Source organism: Notothenia coriiceps, unplaced genomic scaffold, assembly GCF_000735185.1.
Source record: "Notothenia coriiceps isolate Sejong01 unplaced genomic scaffold, NC01 NC01_scaffold00000339, whole genome shotgun sequence".
Classification (NCBI taxonomy): Eukaryota; Metazoa; Chordata; class Actinopteri; order Perciformes; family Nototheniidae; genus Notothenia; species Notothenia coriiceps.
The window spans coordinates 18,789,635-18,804,637 of record NW_011333040.1 but is presented as its reverse complement, the minus strand read 5'-3'; the positions used below and the strand labels follow the sequence as shown (position 1 = coordinate 18,804,637).

Sequence of the window (15,003 nt, the reverse complement as noted above, 5' to 3'; positions counted from 1 at the left end):
CCTTTTAGCCAACAGTCAGTGGTGTATACTGTGAATGATGCATTGTGGGATGAAATAAGTTGCCGGCAGACAGGAGCTGGAGAAAAACGCTTGCAACACACGGGGAGGCTGCGGCTCAGCCAATGACAGGGCTAGCATGCAGCAGAGGGGCGGGGAGCTGCTGGAGCACAGCAAAGAAAGCCAACCTGCCTACATGCTTATTGTGTAAATCTTTAAAAAGCAATTAACCGCAGCATCATCTGAACCTTCCCCCCTGGCTGGGTGAAATACATATTTTTTGGAAAGAAGTGTTTCCCTTCGCTACAACAAAAGGTGAGATGCAGATTCTGTAATGTGAAAAATATTGACTTGAATGCCTTTAAATATTTCTGTTGCGAGTTTATCTTATGATGGTGAGCTTTCTACCGTATGCCTTGTTGTATTTCGACTGTTTAGTCTTGTGGATTGTACTGGAAGGGATAGCAGCAAGCTTAGTACTGCGAGCATATCATTAATAAGATACATTCTGATACTAATGGTCTCCTGATGCAGAAGCTGCTTTTATCTGAAAGTGATTTTGCCAAGTAATTTAACTCCACCTGTATCAAGTTTCGCAGCCAATCTATGCAACTGTCAAATCATCCCTTTAGATACGAATATATAGCGTACAACACATGACCTTAAGTAAGGACTGTGAATCAGTGCACATGATAGAAAACTCTGCCAAACGGGCAATCTTCTGCGTATGATTGATGTTTTTGGAAGGTCCTGCTGGCTGGCCTAAACATCCTCATCACCACGTGCGGTGTTCATTTTCAGTGCAGTGATCGTGCTCCTTTTTCTCCACAGGCAGGCGATATCATCACACACAACCATGACTGACAGAAAAGCTGTGATCAAGAACGCAGACATGTCCGAGGACATGCAGCAGGACGCGGTGGACTGTGCCACCCAGGCCATGGAGAAGTACAACATAGAGAAGGACATCGCAGCCTACATCAAGAAGGTGAGACGACTGGCAGCATGGATGGAGTCTCTGAATGCTTACATCATTGGCACATGATGTGCAAATTCAAAGCCTTTTTTATTCTTGGATCTATTTTTGGTTACATGGGGAGACAAGGCTCTTATGATCAGGGCCGTAGCCACTAGTTTCTTCTTTCAGATGTCACAAGTCCACAAGCCCCCCCTCCCAATCTACCAACACAACATTTTGATACCATACAGAAGAATATTTGATGTTCTCTTATTTTTCAACTTAAAATGTATTTTTACTTTATCTAGCTGCAATCAAACAGGCCATCACTATCCAAAGTGCTTCACAGATAATTGGAAAGCTATACAGTCAAACGTAGCACATTTATGAACTTGAAATATAAAAGATAGAATAGACGCTGAAAATAAATAAATAATTGTAATCGTAGTTAGTCAGTTTTTTCTTGACGCTGTAAGGGCCTGTTTCACTGATCTTCTTCTTTTGACATGTTTTAGGAGTTTGACAAGAAGTATAACCCCACCTGGCACTGCATCGTCGGGAGGAACTTCGGCAGCTACGTCACCCACGAGACAAAGCATTTTATTTACTTCTACTTGGGCCAAGTGGCCATCTTGCTCTTCAAGTCTGGCTGAGACGTTTCTGATGTTTGTTGAGGAGTTTTGCTCCCTGAACCTAAATCGGAAAGCACTAGTGGCTGATGTCTCCCATACACTAATAACGACATACCATAATGACGCAGACCCGGCCGTGCGCAATTGCATGGACTATACCCTATTTAATATGTATGTTTCAGTAAGTTTACTTTTTGATAGTTGCCATTTGAATGCAACTGAAGTAGTTTTTGTTGATGCTGTTCAATTCTAGGTTGTAAAATATGTCAACGTGGCCCTTGATTGTATAATAAAGGAAAGCTGTAGAATGTAGTGGTGCATTTGCTTTCCTTCACAAGTGGCATTGCCAGACCCAGACTCCATCTGTCGATTTAGATGGTAAAAATAATACTGCGTGCACCGGTTTAACAATTCATTATCAACATTTAAACGTGTGATCATGAAAAGAGGTTGGTTAATGAGACTAAATAGTCTTCTAACATGTGTTAATTTATGACCTTCCTTTGGTTTCAACGTGAACAACAGCATTAGATCAGTTTATGACTGATATGTTAATTATGCTGTCTGTAGATGGGAATACAACATCTTATAGTTTCATTATGGGTTTAAAATAATAATAATAATGTCCACTGGCTTTCAGAAAAAAATAGATGTTGGAACATCTAACATACTTTACATTTTGGAGCCAACACAAGCAAGTGCACACATTTCCAGTTTGTCAATTTCACTGTGAGGGACAATGGAGCATATAATGCTCAAAAACACAGACTTTAAGCTTGTAAATTTGATATATGCTACAGACTGGTTACCAAACTCTACAACTCAACAATCTGCATGTTTGGAGGTTACACACCACCATTTATTTAACTGTCAGCAGACATCAGACACAAACAAAAGCTCATCTTTAATTGTTGAATATGTAGATTTTGGACTGAGCCGATGTAAAGAAGGTGATTTAGAACTTCTGCAGTCAACTGTACCAAGGCTCCCAGCACCCCTGTGTTTCAGATTGTTGTATCGTTGTGTGTGGCTCGTTGTTACTTTAAGTTGTATTAACCCCAATCTTTATTTTGCATTGCCAGTGTTCTGCCACACATGCAAGAAAGACGAAACCTTTAGGAGTTCTTCTTAAAGCAATTGTGAGGAGGCGCATCCCTTATCTAGCGCAACAATTTGGGTAATTTTATTTTGTTGGCATTATACGTTTGAAAGGCAATGCGTAATGTTAGGAATCTTCACGAGGGGAGATTAAAGGGATTTACCCTCTGGCTGGATAACACCACACATTTCTCGGTGTGTGTAAATACTGAATGTTTTTATTTGCTCTCTCCCATAATCCAACAATGGGTAAATGTGTATCTCTCCAGTGTTGGCTTGGATTGACATTGAGGGAAGTCTTCCTAGCTATTGTCAATGTAAACTGATAAAGTATTGTTTTCCTCTGGCATGTTTTTTTGCTGTGTATATGTAGGAGCCGTTCCAATGCTGTTCGATTTGCACAAAACGTGTGCCTGTCATTGCTCTCAACTGTAACTGGCTTGAGTACAATTGCACTTCATTAGAGTTATCCAGTAGGTTGCTACAGAACCAAAATCGTACAAACTCGATAAAATAAAAAAAATATTGTTGACTTAATACACTGTGGCCTTTTATTTTGTCATTGCCCCTTGCTGAAATCAATAGTTTATTGGATGATAGATTGGTCCAAAGATTTAAAAAAAAAGATGTTAATGTTTTTTATTCATTTGTTTGTATGGGAAAAACCAAATGTAGTGAACTTTAGCAGTGCGGCGGTAGGCAGATTTTGTTACAGTTCGACAGAGACTGGCTAGCTGTTTCCTCCGGTTTTCATTCCTGTGCTAAGCTAGGCTAACAAGCAACTGGCGTTAGCCGTATATAGCTTTCGAAAAGCAAAGATAGTGAGAATGACTGATTCTGGCTTTTAGAAGTAGTTTTAACTGCTATATTTCATACAAAACAAGTCATGTTAGATCACATTGAACCTCATACTGTGATGGTCATTTCCTAAAACCTTAACTAATCAAATGAAAATAAGATGCTTGATCAAAATAATATTTGGAACGATAAAATAATTGTTACTTTTATCAGCAGTGGTCTCTTTTTAATGTATTGTTTGCATAACATACCTTATTAAGACACTTAAAATACATTATATGTACATTATATAATTAAAGCCGGAATCATTCTTGATAGTAGGCCTACCTTACATTTAAAGATGATAGCCTAGTCTAATTGGCTTTCTGAAGCTCACTGGGACTGCACAATCAAACTGACCTTGAGTAATATCCTTTTAAAGAAAATGGCAAATAAAGCACAACTCAATAAGCAACAGAACGGTACATCAGGTCCATATAGTGACTGAAATTTGTAGAAAGAGAAAAACATAGGACTTATGTTTTAGCATTCATATGTTAAAGCTGAAAGCAACACAGTATGTCCCTAATTTTGGATTCATTGTGTTTTTATTACTGAGGCTCAAGTAGTCGGTGTGAAAAAAAGCCCATAGCAACATGTGCGTGAGACCTTCACTCAGAGATGAGGAGTACAAACCACGTAAATGTGATATCAGCCGCTGTAGTGTTGTGCTAGTTGCCCAAATGGATCGCTAAGACACTTGACAGCTCAAAAACTCTGTGACTAATGCTGCGTTCATATGGAATCAGGTTTGTGTCATTTAGATCAAGCAAAAACCTGATTCCATATGTTTAAGGTTTACTTCATTTGGATCACATATTTCATAGTCATTTAGACACTTCATGGACTTTAATGTAAATGTTTTTCATTGTGCAGTGGGGTACCCAGTTTGTGAAATTTGAAGTAAATAACCAATATGATTGCCGTCCCAGTCCTTGCAGAATAATTTAGTTTAGCTTTAGTCTCATTCATGAATAGACGCACACTTCCTTCTTTGCAGTGATATGTTAGAAAAAAAACAGTTCATACATGATATGGCAAATAATAAGTTTGGTGCATTGTCTTGAGTAGCCAGGCCATGATTTCTAGAAAGAGACATTGCTGTTGAGTGTTTCTAATGTTTTTGCAGGAAAGGCAGACATCTCTGCATCCAATACCAACTTGCACCTAAATAATCTAGATGAACAAATAGCACTATAGGTCAGAGGGAAAATATGTGTTTTTGCTTCATCCAGATCAATCAATTATGTTATTGCGCCACAGTTGTAGCAACGAGATCCTTGTAGAGTGTCCCTGTTTTTGTTCTCCTCTTAATGCTACACAAACGAGTGCCATCCAAAAATGTGCCTCCTAAAGCCTGTTTAAATACTACACCAGCTGATTTTACTGATGAACAAACCCTCAGTCAATGTGAGCTCAGTACACAGAGCGCTGCTATTCTAATGGCATGAAAACTTGAGTAGACATGACAGCAGACGACTCACAGGAACAGAAGTTGGACCTCAGTTTCATTACAGAGATTATGTGTCCAGATCAGGGCTGATGTAATGGTATGCATTTCAATGTAATTTAATCATAGAAAAATTACAAATGTTATGTTTTCCTTTAGCACAACCTACAATATAACAACATCTAAGATATTTGTTCTGTTTCAGGGACGTGGCATTGCTCCTTGAGAAATGCAATGCGAGTATCGTGATTATAGTTTGTGCTTAAGTTACCTGATGTCTGTAAATCTGTAGAAACAAGAGCATGCAAAGCCAGCAGAGCTGAGAAAGCAGACAAATTAAAGGACAAGTCACTGATGAATAATTTCTAGAGACAGACTGAGGTCAAACTGGGTGAAATGAGACACCCCGTGGAGGTAACTGGAAGTATTTGACTAAATATAAAAAAAAACAATTTTGCATTTTCTACATCCACATGATTTTAAAACTAAAAGGTTCTTAACACGTCATGTGCTGGGATTTAGAAAGCTCCCTTAAGTGAGTGAAATTAATAAGGTCATCAGAAATAATGAATAATGTCTCATGTATTTATTCACTCATTGTACAACAGAGGTGCGTCAGAGGTGCGTCTGCTTTTCATTGAATCTTCACTGATGTGTTACACTCCTGTTCTCCCATCAGCGCCTCCTCCCCCTCCACCTGCTTGCCTCTCTGTCGTACTGTAGCCTCTGGCGGCCTTCATCCATCCTCCCACACGGAGCTGTAATTCATGGTCAGAGCATCTTCATATTTACACCACAATGATAATTGACTGGCCAAGAATTATGAGTTGTAAAACACTAAGTTTGCACATTTGATGATGGTGCCTGAATTGTTGCCTTAAAACACACAAGTGACAAAGATAAATGAGATTGTTTTAAGATCCCTCACACTGCAAAATTCCCATCAGGTTTTAGCATTCAAATCCAAAGATTTATTGCAACATGTTTTTTTCCCTTTTGCTAATGGCTCTCTAGCTCCTCACATGTTCTGCTGAAAAAAAACAACAACATTTAAATGACCTTAATTGCACTAAACTGAGTGTTGTTTGTTTGGCTCAGGCCTGCTTTGTTCTCAGGCCTGCTCTTTCACTCTCATTGATGCAGGGAAGGTTTGTCTATGCAGATGCCTCATAGACTGTGAGATGACCAGTGGGCGGACTCAACACTGGCAGAACAAGGAGGCAAGTGAGTCATACTCCAACATCAGGGATGTTGATAAAAAACGGGACCACATTAATATGGTAATGAAATCAACTGGACACATGGACCATCAGAATGGCATGGTGTGTAGGCTGAAGTGCATGCTGCTGTTCCCTGGAGGAAACTACTTTGGATGCGTCATTGCAAGAACATTCTTCGTGCTTTACACTGAAGACCTCTGTGTGTTCAGAGGTTGAGAAATGAAATCACAAGCTATGTGTAATGTATTTTTCCAAGGACAAATTTACATACAACACAGATTTGTATCCCCCTAGATTATCTCTTCTTTGTGAATTTTGCAATGTTGACTTTTATGGAAATTGCAGAAAATTGAGAAAGAAATGACATAGAAATACTTGTTGCAAAAAATGCACTCATACACAGAAATTAACGCTAATTTAAATACAAAATGAATCATCACTGATGTTCATAACATTTTAGTTTTAATTTATTTTTAGAGAACAATGAGATATTTTTGGACGACTTAAGAGCTACAGCCCCTTATCTTTTAAAGCAGAACATGTAAATCCAATACTTCATATATATTATATAACCTTATATAGATACACTGTTTTATAGGATGAGTCATCTACTTGTTTAAGACCTTTGCTGTATTAACATATCAAAACTAAAGCACTGCATGAAAGCAGTAAAGATATGAGGCACCAGGCGCCATGCTCATTGATGAGGAAACATTTCCTTCTCCTTACATAATATATTGTAAAGAACTGCATTACAAACGTTAAACATATTACATAACTGTTCCCCAATGACACAGTCTAGCCCGTACAGTAATTCATATTATATGAGGACCTTTGTGCTGCCTCTGATATGTTCCTGACAGATAGACACACAGATAGATTGTATTAACTTGAATTCATTTGTTGGAAGTATACTGTCAAGCTCAATTAGTCAAAGTTTTTGGATCATATCAGAGATGCTCGTTGTGTCTTCAGTTTGCTTTTCTGCATTTCCTGATTTTAACCACAAGAGGGAAACCTTTCTCTTTATGACATTTTTGTATTTCTTTCGCTCTTCCTTATTATTTGTGAAGTGAAGGAAGGTGCCTTTAGTGTTCACTGAGGGCCCCTACAGCTCTACAGTGCCTTCTAAAGCAGTCATGCTTTTAAATAGAATTACAGCTCCAGGGAATCATAGTTATAAAATGACAATAGGTTCAACATTCTGGAAATAACACTGAATGCTTGATTAATGGATGTAAGATTAAAACAACCTATATATTGTCAAAAATGTAATGACATAGTAGACACAACGGGGAGTGACCACAGATACACACTCCATCAATCAAAATATAGTAACAACACATCAAATGCAATTGTCTGATACCATGGTTCATGCCCATAAAGTGCAAGTGCTTGTAAATACCGCCAGTGAAGAATTTATTATGCAGTTATTGTAATTGTGGAAGAACACAATTGCAACACAAATGAGAAATTAGCAAAGCTTTGATTTAGTTTAAGACAATTAGACAACTATTGTTTTTGCTTTTGTGCCATCAGTAATGAGGTCATAACATAACATTTGATGCATAGAAAGGTCCATTTGATGAGTGAGAAATAAGAACGAAGGGATATTCACATTACAATAAAGTACTGTTTGTTAGGGAATGTAGAAAATTGTGCATAGTACATTGTAATAACTTCATCAAAACAGGGAATCAAGTCAAACTGATTTCACAATTCAAATTACAGATATTTTACCATTTAAATCAAGCTTGCATGACTACCACTAAATTATTGTAGTATTTACATACAAATCCAATAATGAAGTCCAGCAGGAAGTTTTGCCAAAAAAAAGTGGAATTTTCCAACACTAAAGGGAAGCTATGCTATTGATCATTACTGATTGATTTGACTGGTCAAAAGTTCTGGATAATGTAGCTGATTCATTTTGTTGTACTTCTCACTTTGCTCAGAACCTGTGAATGGTTGCTCTGTGGCAGTTTGCATGCAGACAGTTACTGCTTTGTCCTTGCATAGGGCACCCAGAGGTGATTTGGTTCATAAATGATGGTCCCCGGTCTGCTTTGCTGCACCCGAGAGCAGTTTGTTCTAATGGTTTCCCCTGAATGGAGCGCAGCCATGAAGGTTTGCATTGCACTACGGGAAGTTGCTGAAGCAGTTTCCCTCAGGTGTGGTATCGCTCATGTGCCATTAGGCCCATTAATAGAGCCTTTCTGAAGATTACAAAGGTGATCTTCAGCGAGGAGGCATTTCTTTGGAATGACAAAGTAAATGGAAAAACTGCAGGTGGTAGGATCAGAGGTTAATACATCGTCAGCCCCTCATGCGTCAGTATTTTTCTTGATGAAAAAATCAGACATACAATACATACATAATGTTCAGTTTTAAAGTCACCAGATCTTAGCAAACATCCTGCGTGACTAAGTGAGGAGTAGGTTAAAGGTTGGAATGGCATGCCTTTCATGGGCCGCAATATTTTTATGACTTTGTCAGCCCAGGTACTACTGAAAACACATAAAAAGTTTGGTCCTGGCAAAACAGAACTTGAATCCTAAGTTCAACAATTTGATCCAAATACGAGATTTTTTTTGCAGTAAAATGTTGCTTAATCAGCCTCATAGTCAGTAAGAAAACCTAGTTTCTGTTGACCTAAAGTCACCAGTCCTGTCTCACTCCCACAAACCATCTTATCTGAGCCAAACCCTTTATGAACCATCACCTCGTAATCCTGCACCTTTACTGCCCTCGCTGTGCGCTGCTGTCAAGGATAAGGTAATCAGCTTATCATAAAGACATGATTTATAAAACTTGTGTGCAATAGGGGCATCTAAGTGATTCAAACTTCTTTGATATATTCCAAATAAATTGTCTTGATTTCACTTCCCATGCTATATGAAGAATTAGTAAGACACAATACTTTTTTCACTTTGTTTTTATTGTCACGCTTTTTTTAGAGCCATACTTCAGTGTGTTCCCCATCCTGTTCACTTACCTGAGCGATCGGCGCAAGGAAGGAGGAGAGGGAGACTTGTTTCGCTACTTTCTTCCCTTATCTCAGTTCATATCCCTGCACTGAAGGCATGTGATGTTGGGCCATAGGGCCATAAAGCAGGGCAACTCTTTATGAGAGGGACTGTGAAACTCCGTCTGCAGTGACTGAATCTGTGGCTGCAGGAGGGGTCCTGCACTGCAAAAAAAAAACGTTTACTATAAAACATTTTATCCTCATGTAGGAATCTTAAAGTAAAGCTATTAGCATTTGTAGAAATGTCTGTCAAAATGAAGGAGAAAATTACCCAAAAAGTTGATTTAAAAAATAAATAAAAATGATTTACTTGCAGAAGCAGTTTTCCTACCTCTTTACAGAACTGAAGTTATCAGGACTTAACAATGAATTTAAATTAATTGTAAATAGTTCTTTTTGTTGTTTTCTTCAACAGTTTATTCCCCTATAAACTGTATTGCTCAACATCCATGTTAGATACACTCAATTTGATAACTGGCTCCAATTCTCACAAAGAATATTCTTTATTGTAATGTTAATGTTTCTATATATATGTAATCTATATTCCCAATACTTCACCCTTTAATAGATTGGAGTTGTTTCACAGACCCGGCCATAGTAAAGGTCTTGTTGAGGTGAGATAGAGGGGTCCTTGGCACAAAGCCGTGCAGGAGCTATCAGACAGGTATGACTGATGGGGTTAGATTGCCTTGACACAATTTTAAAGCTGTTATAAAAGTGGCTTTTTATTTGATTGCTGTTGGGTGTAGCTGGCCCTGACTTTATTCAAGGTCTGTTTGAAGACAATGCAAAAAACCAAAGAACACGGGGAGGTATGTGTGTGTGTGGGGGGTCATGCAGGGGGTTTGGTCAGGGAGGTCGGGGGTTGGGGTGGGGAAGTCACACAGGTAGGGGACACTGATCCAGGCGGTGGGACTGTGCAGTCACCATGTCTCAATCTACAAACCCCTCCTGCATGACCGGTCTTGGGCAACAGCTAATGGCCCCCAATTACAGTTTCTCTGTCCTCCAGAAAGCAGCCAGTGTGGCGTGACCCTCTGAAATGAGTCTTCCTCACAAAAGCATGGCAACCGCCGACATGTTTGGAGAGTGACGAGGCTTGGCTATGTCTTAATTTTTATATTTTTGTCACACTGATACTTGCTTTTTACATATTTTCCGCCCACTTATAACAACCACCTGTCTCTTTACTGTTCGGCCCTCATTTCCCTGCATGATCATGTTGAAATCTGGATGAAGCCAGTGAGGGTGGGAAAGAGCAGACAGAGAAGGTCTGAGGTGGAAAGGTCAAACTGATGTTTCACCGTGAAGCCAGAGAGGGACATTTTTTTCCGACAGGATGCCTCCTATGGTCGGGGTTAATGTGGTGTTGGAGGGACAGAGATGTGCGGATGAATTAATTTTAGGGATGAGCAGACGAGCGTGGAGACAAAGGTCCAGAGTCCACTGGTGGTGGAGCATGGGTGGGTGGGGGGGGGTAAGCTTTGGGAAATGGGCTTCTGAGAACACTTCTCAAGACAATTTCTAGTATAAGTTTTAGAATCTATAAAATCACACACAGTGTCTTATATGAAGTAGGTCAACAATTTGTTTTACTTCTCTGGCTCATATGAATAAACGCTCAAAATAGGAGTTGTAAACTGAAGCGTCCTTTTTGCTGTTGGCAGCACGTTTAAACTGTATATCTGAAACTATTAGATGTATTGACATGATTTATGTTTTGTAAAGAATGATCAAGTGTAAATTGTATTCTGTTAATTAAAAACATGTCTACACTAAGTGCTTTAAAAAAGTAATATTCTTTTTGTTCACTTTAGATATATTTTAATTGTAGTTTTTTGATTTTGTAGGGAAATCAATGGTCCCTGTTGCGCCACCATGAGACTGACATTTCTGGACATCTTGACAACTATGGGACAGACATCCATCTCCATCGGCACAATTCGTGATAATTTTGGTAATCCCTTAACTTTCCATTTGTCTAACTCTTTGGTTTCTGAACACATACGGTCCAAACATTCCCATCAATCTTCGCTTTACTTTAGGCTCAAAGCATCTCTGTACATATGCCTAATAAATAAAACCTATAAGATAGTAGCATGGCTGTCAAACGTGTTATATGAAGCATTTTTCAAGGTCTGAACAGGTTCAAGTAAAACGACTTTCGAAATAAACCTTAACATTAATACATACAAAAAAGGGCAGGATATAAAGCAGTGTTTCGATTACAAAATGAGTCATGTTGGATGTCTATACAAAGAAGGTTACTGTAGGTGCTTTAAGCAATCACAGAATGACAAGACAGATGCCATGGTTGACTGAGTGTGAAGCTTTTCTCTTTACTCGTGAATTAATAGATAACTGGTTTCCTGATTAGGTGACACAGGGCCAGAATGTTAATTGTTCAAAAGCTAAGTAGAGTTAAAGATCTCTCCTATCAAAGTTCATGTTTACAGTAAATCAGATTATACACTTAGAGAAAGATCGGAGCTTGTGATGACAAGATGTGACAACGGATGAAGCTTGGATGTTCGTTTAAACAGTAGACTGCAGGTGTTTCCTAACGCTTTCATTGAAGAAGCAGTCACTTGTATCTATATTTCCCCAAAGTTTACTGTTTGAAACACATAGCATGACTTCGTTTTCTCTCATATCAAACTTCCAGACAGGATGAGATTAGTTACTGTAGCGCTCTTGACAATGATCCCATTTAGCTCCCTCACAGCAAAGCCACACCAGCATTGATCGCTGTATGAGGTAAAAGGAAATGTGCTGATTCCTCGAACACTCGGTTACACATTAACTGTTCACAAAAAAAAAGAAATAAAAGAGCTTATAGACTTGGAAAGATAACCTGCTGTTGCATCTGTCAGACCAGGCAAATAAATTGCTGACAGAAAATATAATCTTGACACTGAAGTTCATTGTTGCTACCGTCACATGTTGGTGTTATTGTTGTTCATGGCCAAAATAAAGATGTATGAGTGTTGGATAATGGAAGGAGAGAAAGACTAGATTTCACTCGTAAATGTAAGATATCATTTTTAAGAGGGGGGGATGAATTTGAATAACAAACCATACACAACTCACACAGCTTGTCTTTAAGATTCTATTTACTTTTAATAAGTACTCTGATTCTTAAGTGGCAATTCCACAGTGAGCAAATACTCAATATTCAACGTAAAAATCATATTACTGTAGTAGAAGAACGCCAGCATTATTAACAAAATATACTAAGAAGTATCAAACGTACTTATGTGCCATGCTTAAAGAGGATAAACCGCTAAATCAAGTCTTACTTAAAACATTGGCACATTGTCAGTGTCTGATAATCCTATAAAGCAATGATAAATTGACATGGTTGACATCCAAGTAAAGCTCAATTGTAGTATGTATGTAATATGCTTTTTATTATATGTTATGTTATTGCCCATTGTGGTTGACAAAGAAAGTACATCTTCCTCTGAAGTGTAAAATATATAAATACTCAAGTTAAAGTCAAAGTCCCTTAAAATGTATTTTCTTCTTCATTGTTCGAGGTCAAACAGACTATAGAATACTGGTTTTGTTATTATCTGGTCTATGCATGAACAAAATGTATATTCTTTTTGTTTGACAAAGCACTCAGGTAAATAATGTTGCAGTTTTTTGGGGGGGCCACAGTAAAAAACAATGACAGATATAAATAATTTACTAATCTATTGTTTATAAACAAAACCATACATTATATTCTCTGAGGCAGGCTCTTAATCTGCAGTTTAAAATCATGTTTGTAAGAAGTTCTCGTAAAATTACTAATAAAAAGCATCAAGTTGATAATAGAATCTTCTAGATATCTTTAGAGATTTTAAAGAGGGCCATTGCCTGGCCACCGAGTAGTTTTTAATGCTATGAATAATCAACAAATAATCAATAAATAATTATTTAAAACTATGTTTAAAAACGGCATTCGTTACAACTGTTAAATTGTTTGTACAAAGTATCTGAAGTGAGTAGGCTTTAATGAAAACAGGTTGTTGAGTTTCAGATTTGAATACGTACTGAATAATATAAACATAGCTGCACTTATAACTAACTGATGAAAATTGTTTGGATTAAACTGGATTTGACAGAGTAAAAGTCTAAATAAATATGAATTTAGACCAGTTTGTGTGACTATAGGGCCTTTGCTCATGTTGTGTAATCCTGTGTTATGCAGGCTTGGACGTCTGCAGGTTTCAGAACGTTCCGCCTCTCGTGGCCGCTGATGGCAGGTGTGCATGCCTCTGCATTAATCAGGGTGCTGTGAACCTGCCGTTTAATGGCAGAGGAAGCAGAGCAGGTAATTACTTTAGAATCTCTAATTGCGCAGACAAGGAGAAAGAAAAACATGGGGCAGAGAGGCGGCCATGGACGGAGACAAAATCAAAAGCCTACATCTGAATCCTGGGGTGTCCCTGTGTGTCCCACTGAGCTGGTTCAGACCACCAGGACACCTTTTAATACTCAATGCAGGGGTGATAAACGTAATCCAATCTACAGCTCCATTGGAGCTGTAATTTTTAGTAATTTACAGGAAAGAAGTTTGTTTTATTTATATAGTTTTCATTAATTCTGATTGAATTAAGTCCAACAGTAAATACCATAAAACTACAGATCTATTCAAATGGAAAATACATTCAGTTGGCATCAGTTGATTTAACTAATGCAGTCAAAAACAGAAGCCATGATCCTTAATTCTACTTTTATAAAGATTATAATCGGTGGTAGTAAGTCACTACTTTTACTCAAGTACCGTAGCCTACTTAAGTAAACCTTTTGGGGTTTATTACTTTAGTGTTTCCATTTACATTACATGTTAGACGCTTTTATCCAAAGCGACTTACATACTCAATACTGTGGGCAATCCCCACAGGAGCAATTTGGGGTGAAGTGTCTTGCCCAGGGACACAACGACATGCTGACTGCAGTGGGACTCGAACTTGCTATCCCCTGATTTGAAGATCAGTGCACTAACCCACTGCACCACACGTCTCCCAGACATTTAATGATACTTTAAACCTCTACAGAGTAGAAGCTAATATTGTACTTTTAAGTTCACCACATTTATTCAGTTTGGTTTCTTTACTGCAGATTCTACATACAAAACACATTTTTTTTTTAATGAAAAAAGGACGCATTTCCTACGAAGAATAAAGCTTTGGACAAACTGCATCATTGAATATTGAGTCCATGTAGATTTTGGCAATTTAGAACAAACTCAGCCTTAAAGTGTGACTTATCATTCTATCACTTTAAGCATGCCAGGAACCCAAACATATTTGTTAGCCCCAAGCCTGTTTTTCATGTCTCAGGCTCGAAAATGACATTTCCAGAACAAATGACCATAACTACACTTCTAAAAGGGGAAAATTATAATCTTTTTTCTCAAAGTAATGATAAACCTGTGAGTTGGATGTAGAAAAGTCAGAATCAATATAGATGTTTTTTATTTTAAAGAAAATTCAGATTGAACATAGTAAAACATTTTAAATTATAGTGTCCGTCCAAATATATATTGTTTACTTATAGTGAAAACCACCCTTGAATGATGGGTTAGTAGACTAAAAGCTTTAAGAATCCAAAGTACAACATATAATAAGTACCCTGTATCAAGATTGATGCAAAACAAGTGACATTTGACCTTTTTAGACAGATTTAGCAAAAGAAAACCTCTTCTATGGCCATTTGGGTGGATTTTTCATATCTCTGGCTCCCCCTGCTGGATTTTGACATGTGACATCTCTTTCTAACCGTCAGAGCCA

The 15,003-nt window shown here is 38.0% G+C and overlaps 1 protein-coding gene across 1 annotated transcript; it reads left to right on the top strand.

Annotated features, from left to right (window-relative positions):
- Window positions 1-152: 152 nt before the first annotated feature.
- Window positions 153-3,222, top strand: dynll2a (dynein, light chain, LC8-type 2a). The gene is made up of 3 exons (XM_010773929.1): window positions 153-312; window positions 829-985; window positions 1,471-3,222. The coding sequence occupies exons 2-3, from the start codon at window positions 854-856 to the stop codon at window positions 1,606-1,608; spliced, it is 270 nt and encodes an 89-aa protein (XP_010772231.1). The 5' UTR covers window positions 153-312; window positions 829-853; the 3' UTR covers window positions 1,609-3,222.
- Window positions 3,223-15,003: the final 11,781 nt, after the last annotated feature.

Excerpts from the sequence above, each read along its gene's own strand:
- dynll2a (XM_010773929.1), top strand. The coding sequence starts at position 854 with ATGACTGACAGAAAAGCTGTGATCAAGAACGCAGACATGTCCGAGGAC. Across the intron at positions 986-1,470 it reads TCGCAGCCTACATCAAGAAG|GAGTTTGACAAGAAGTATAA; the intron begins GTGAGACGACTG and ends GACATGTTTTAG.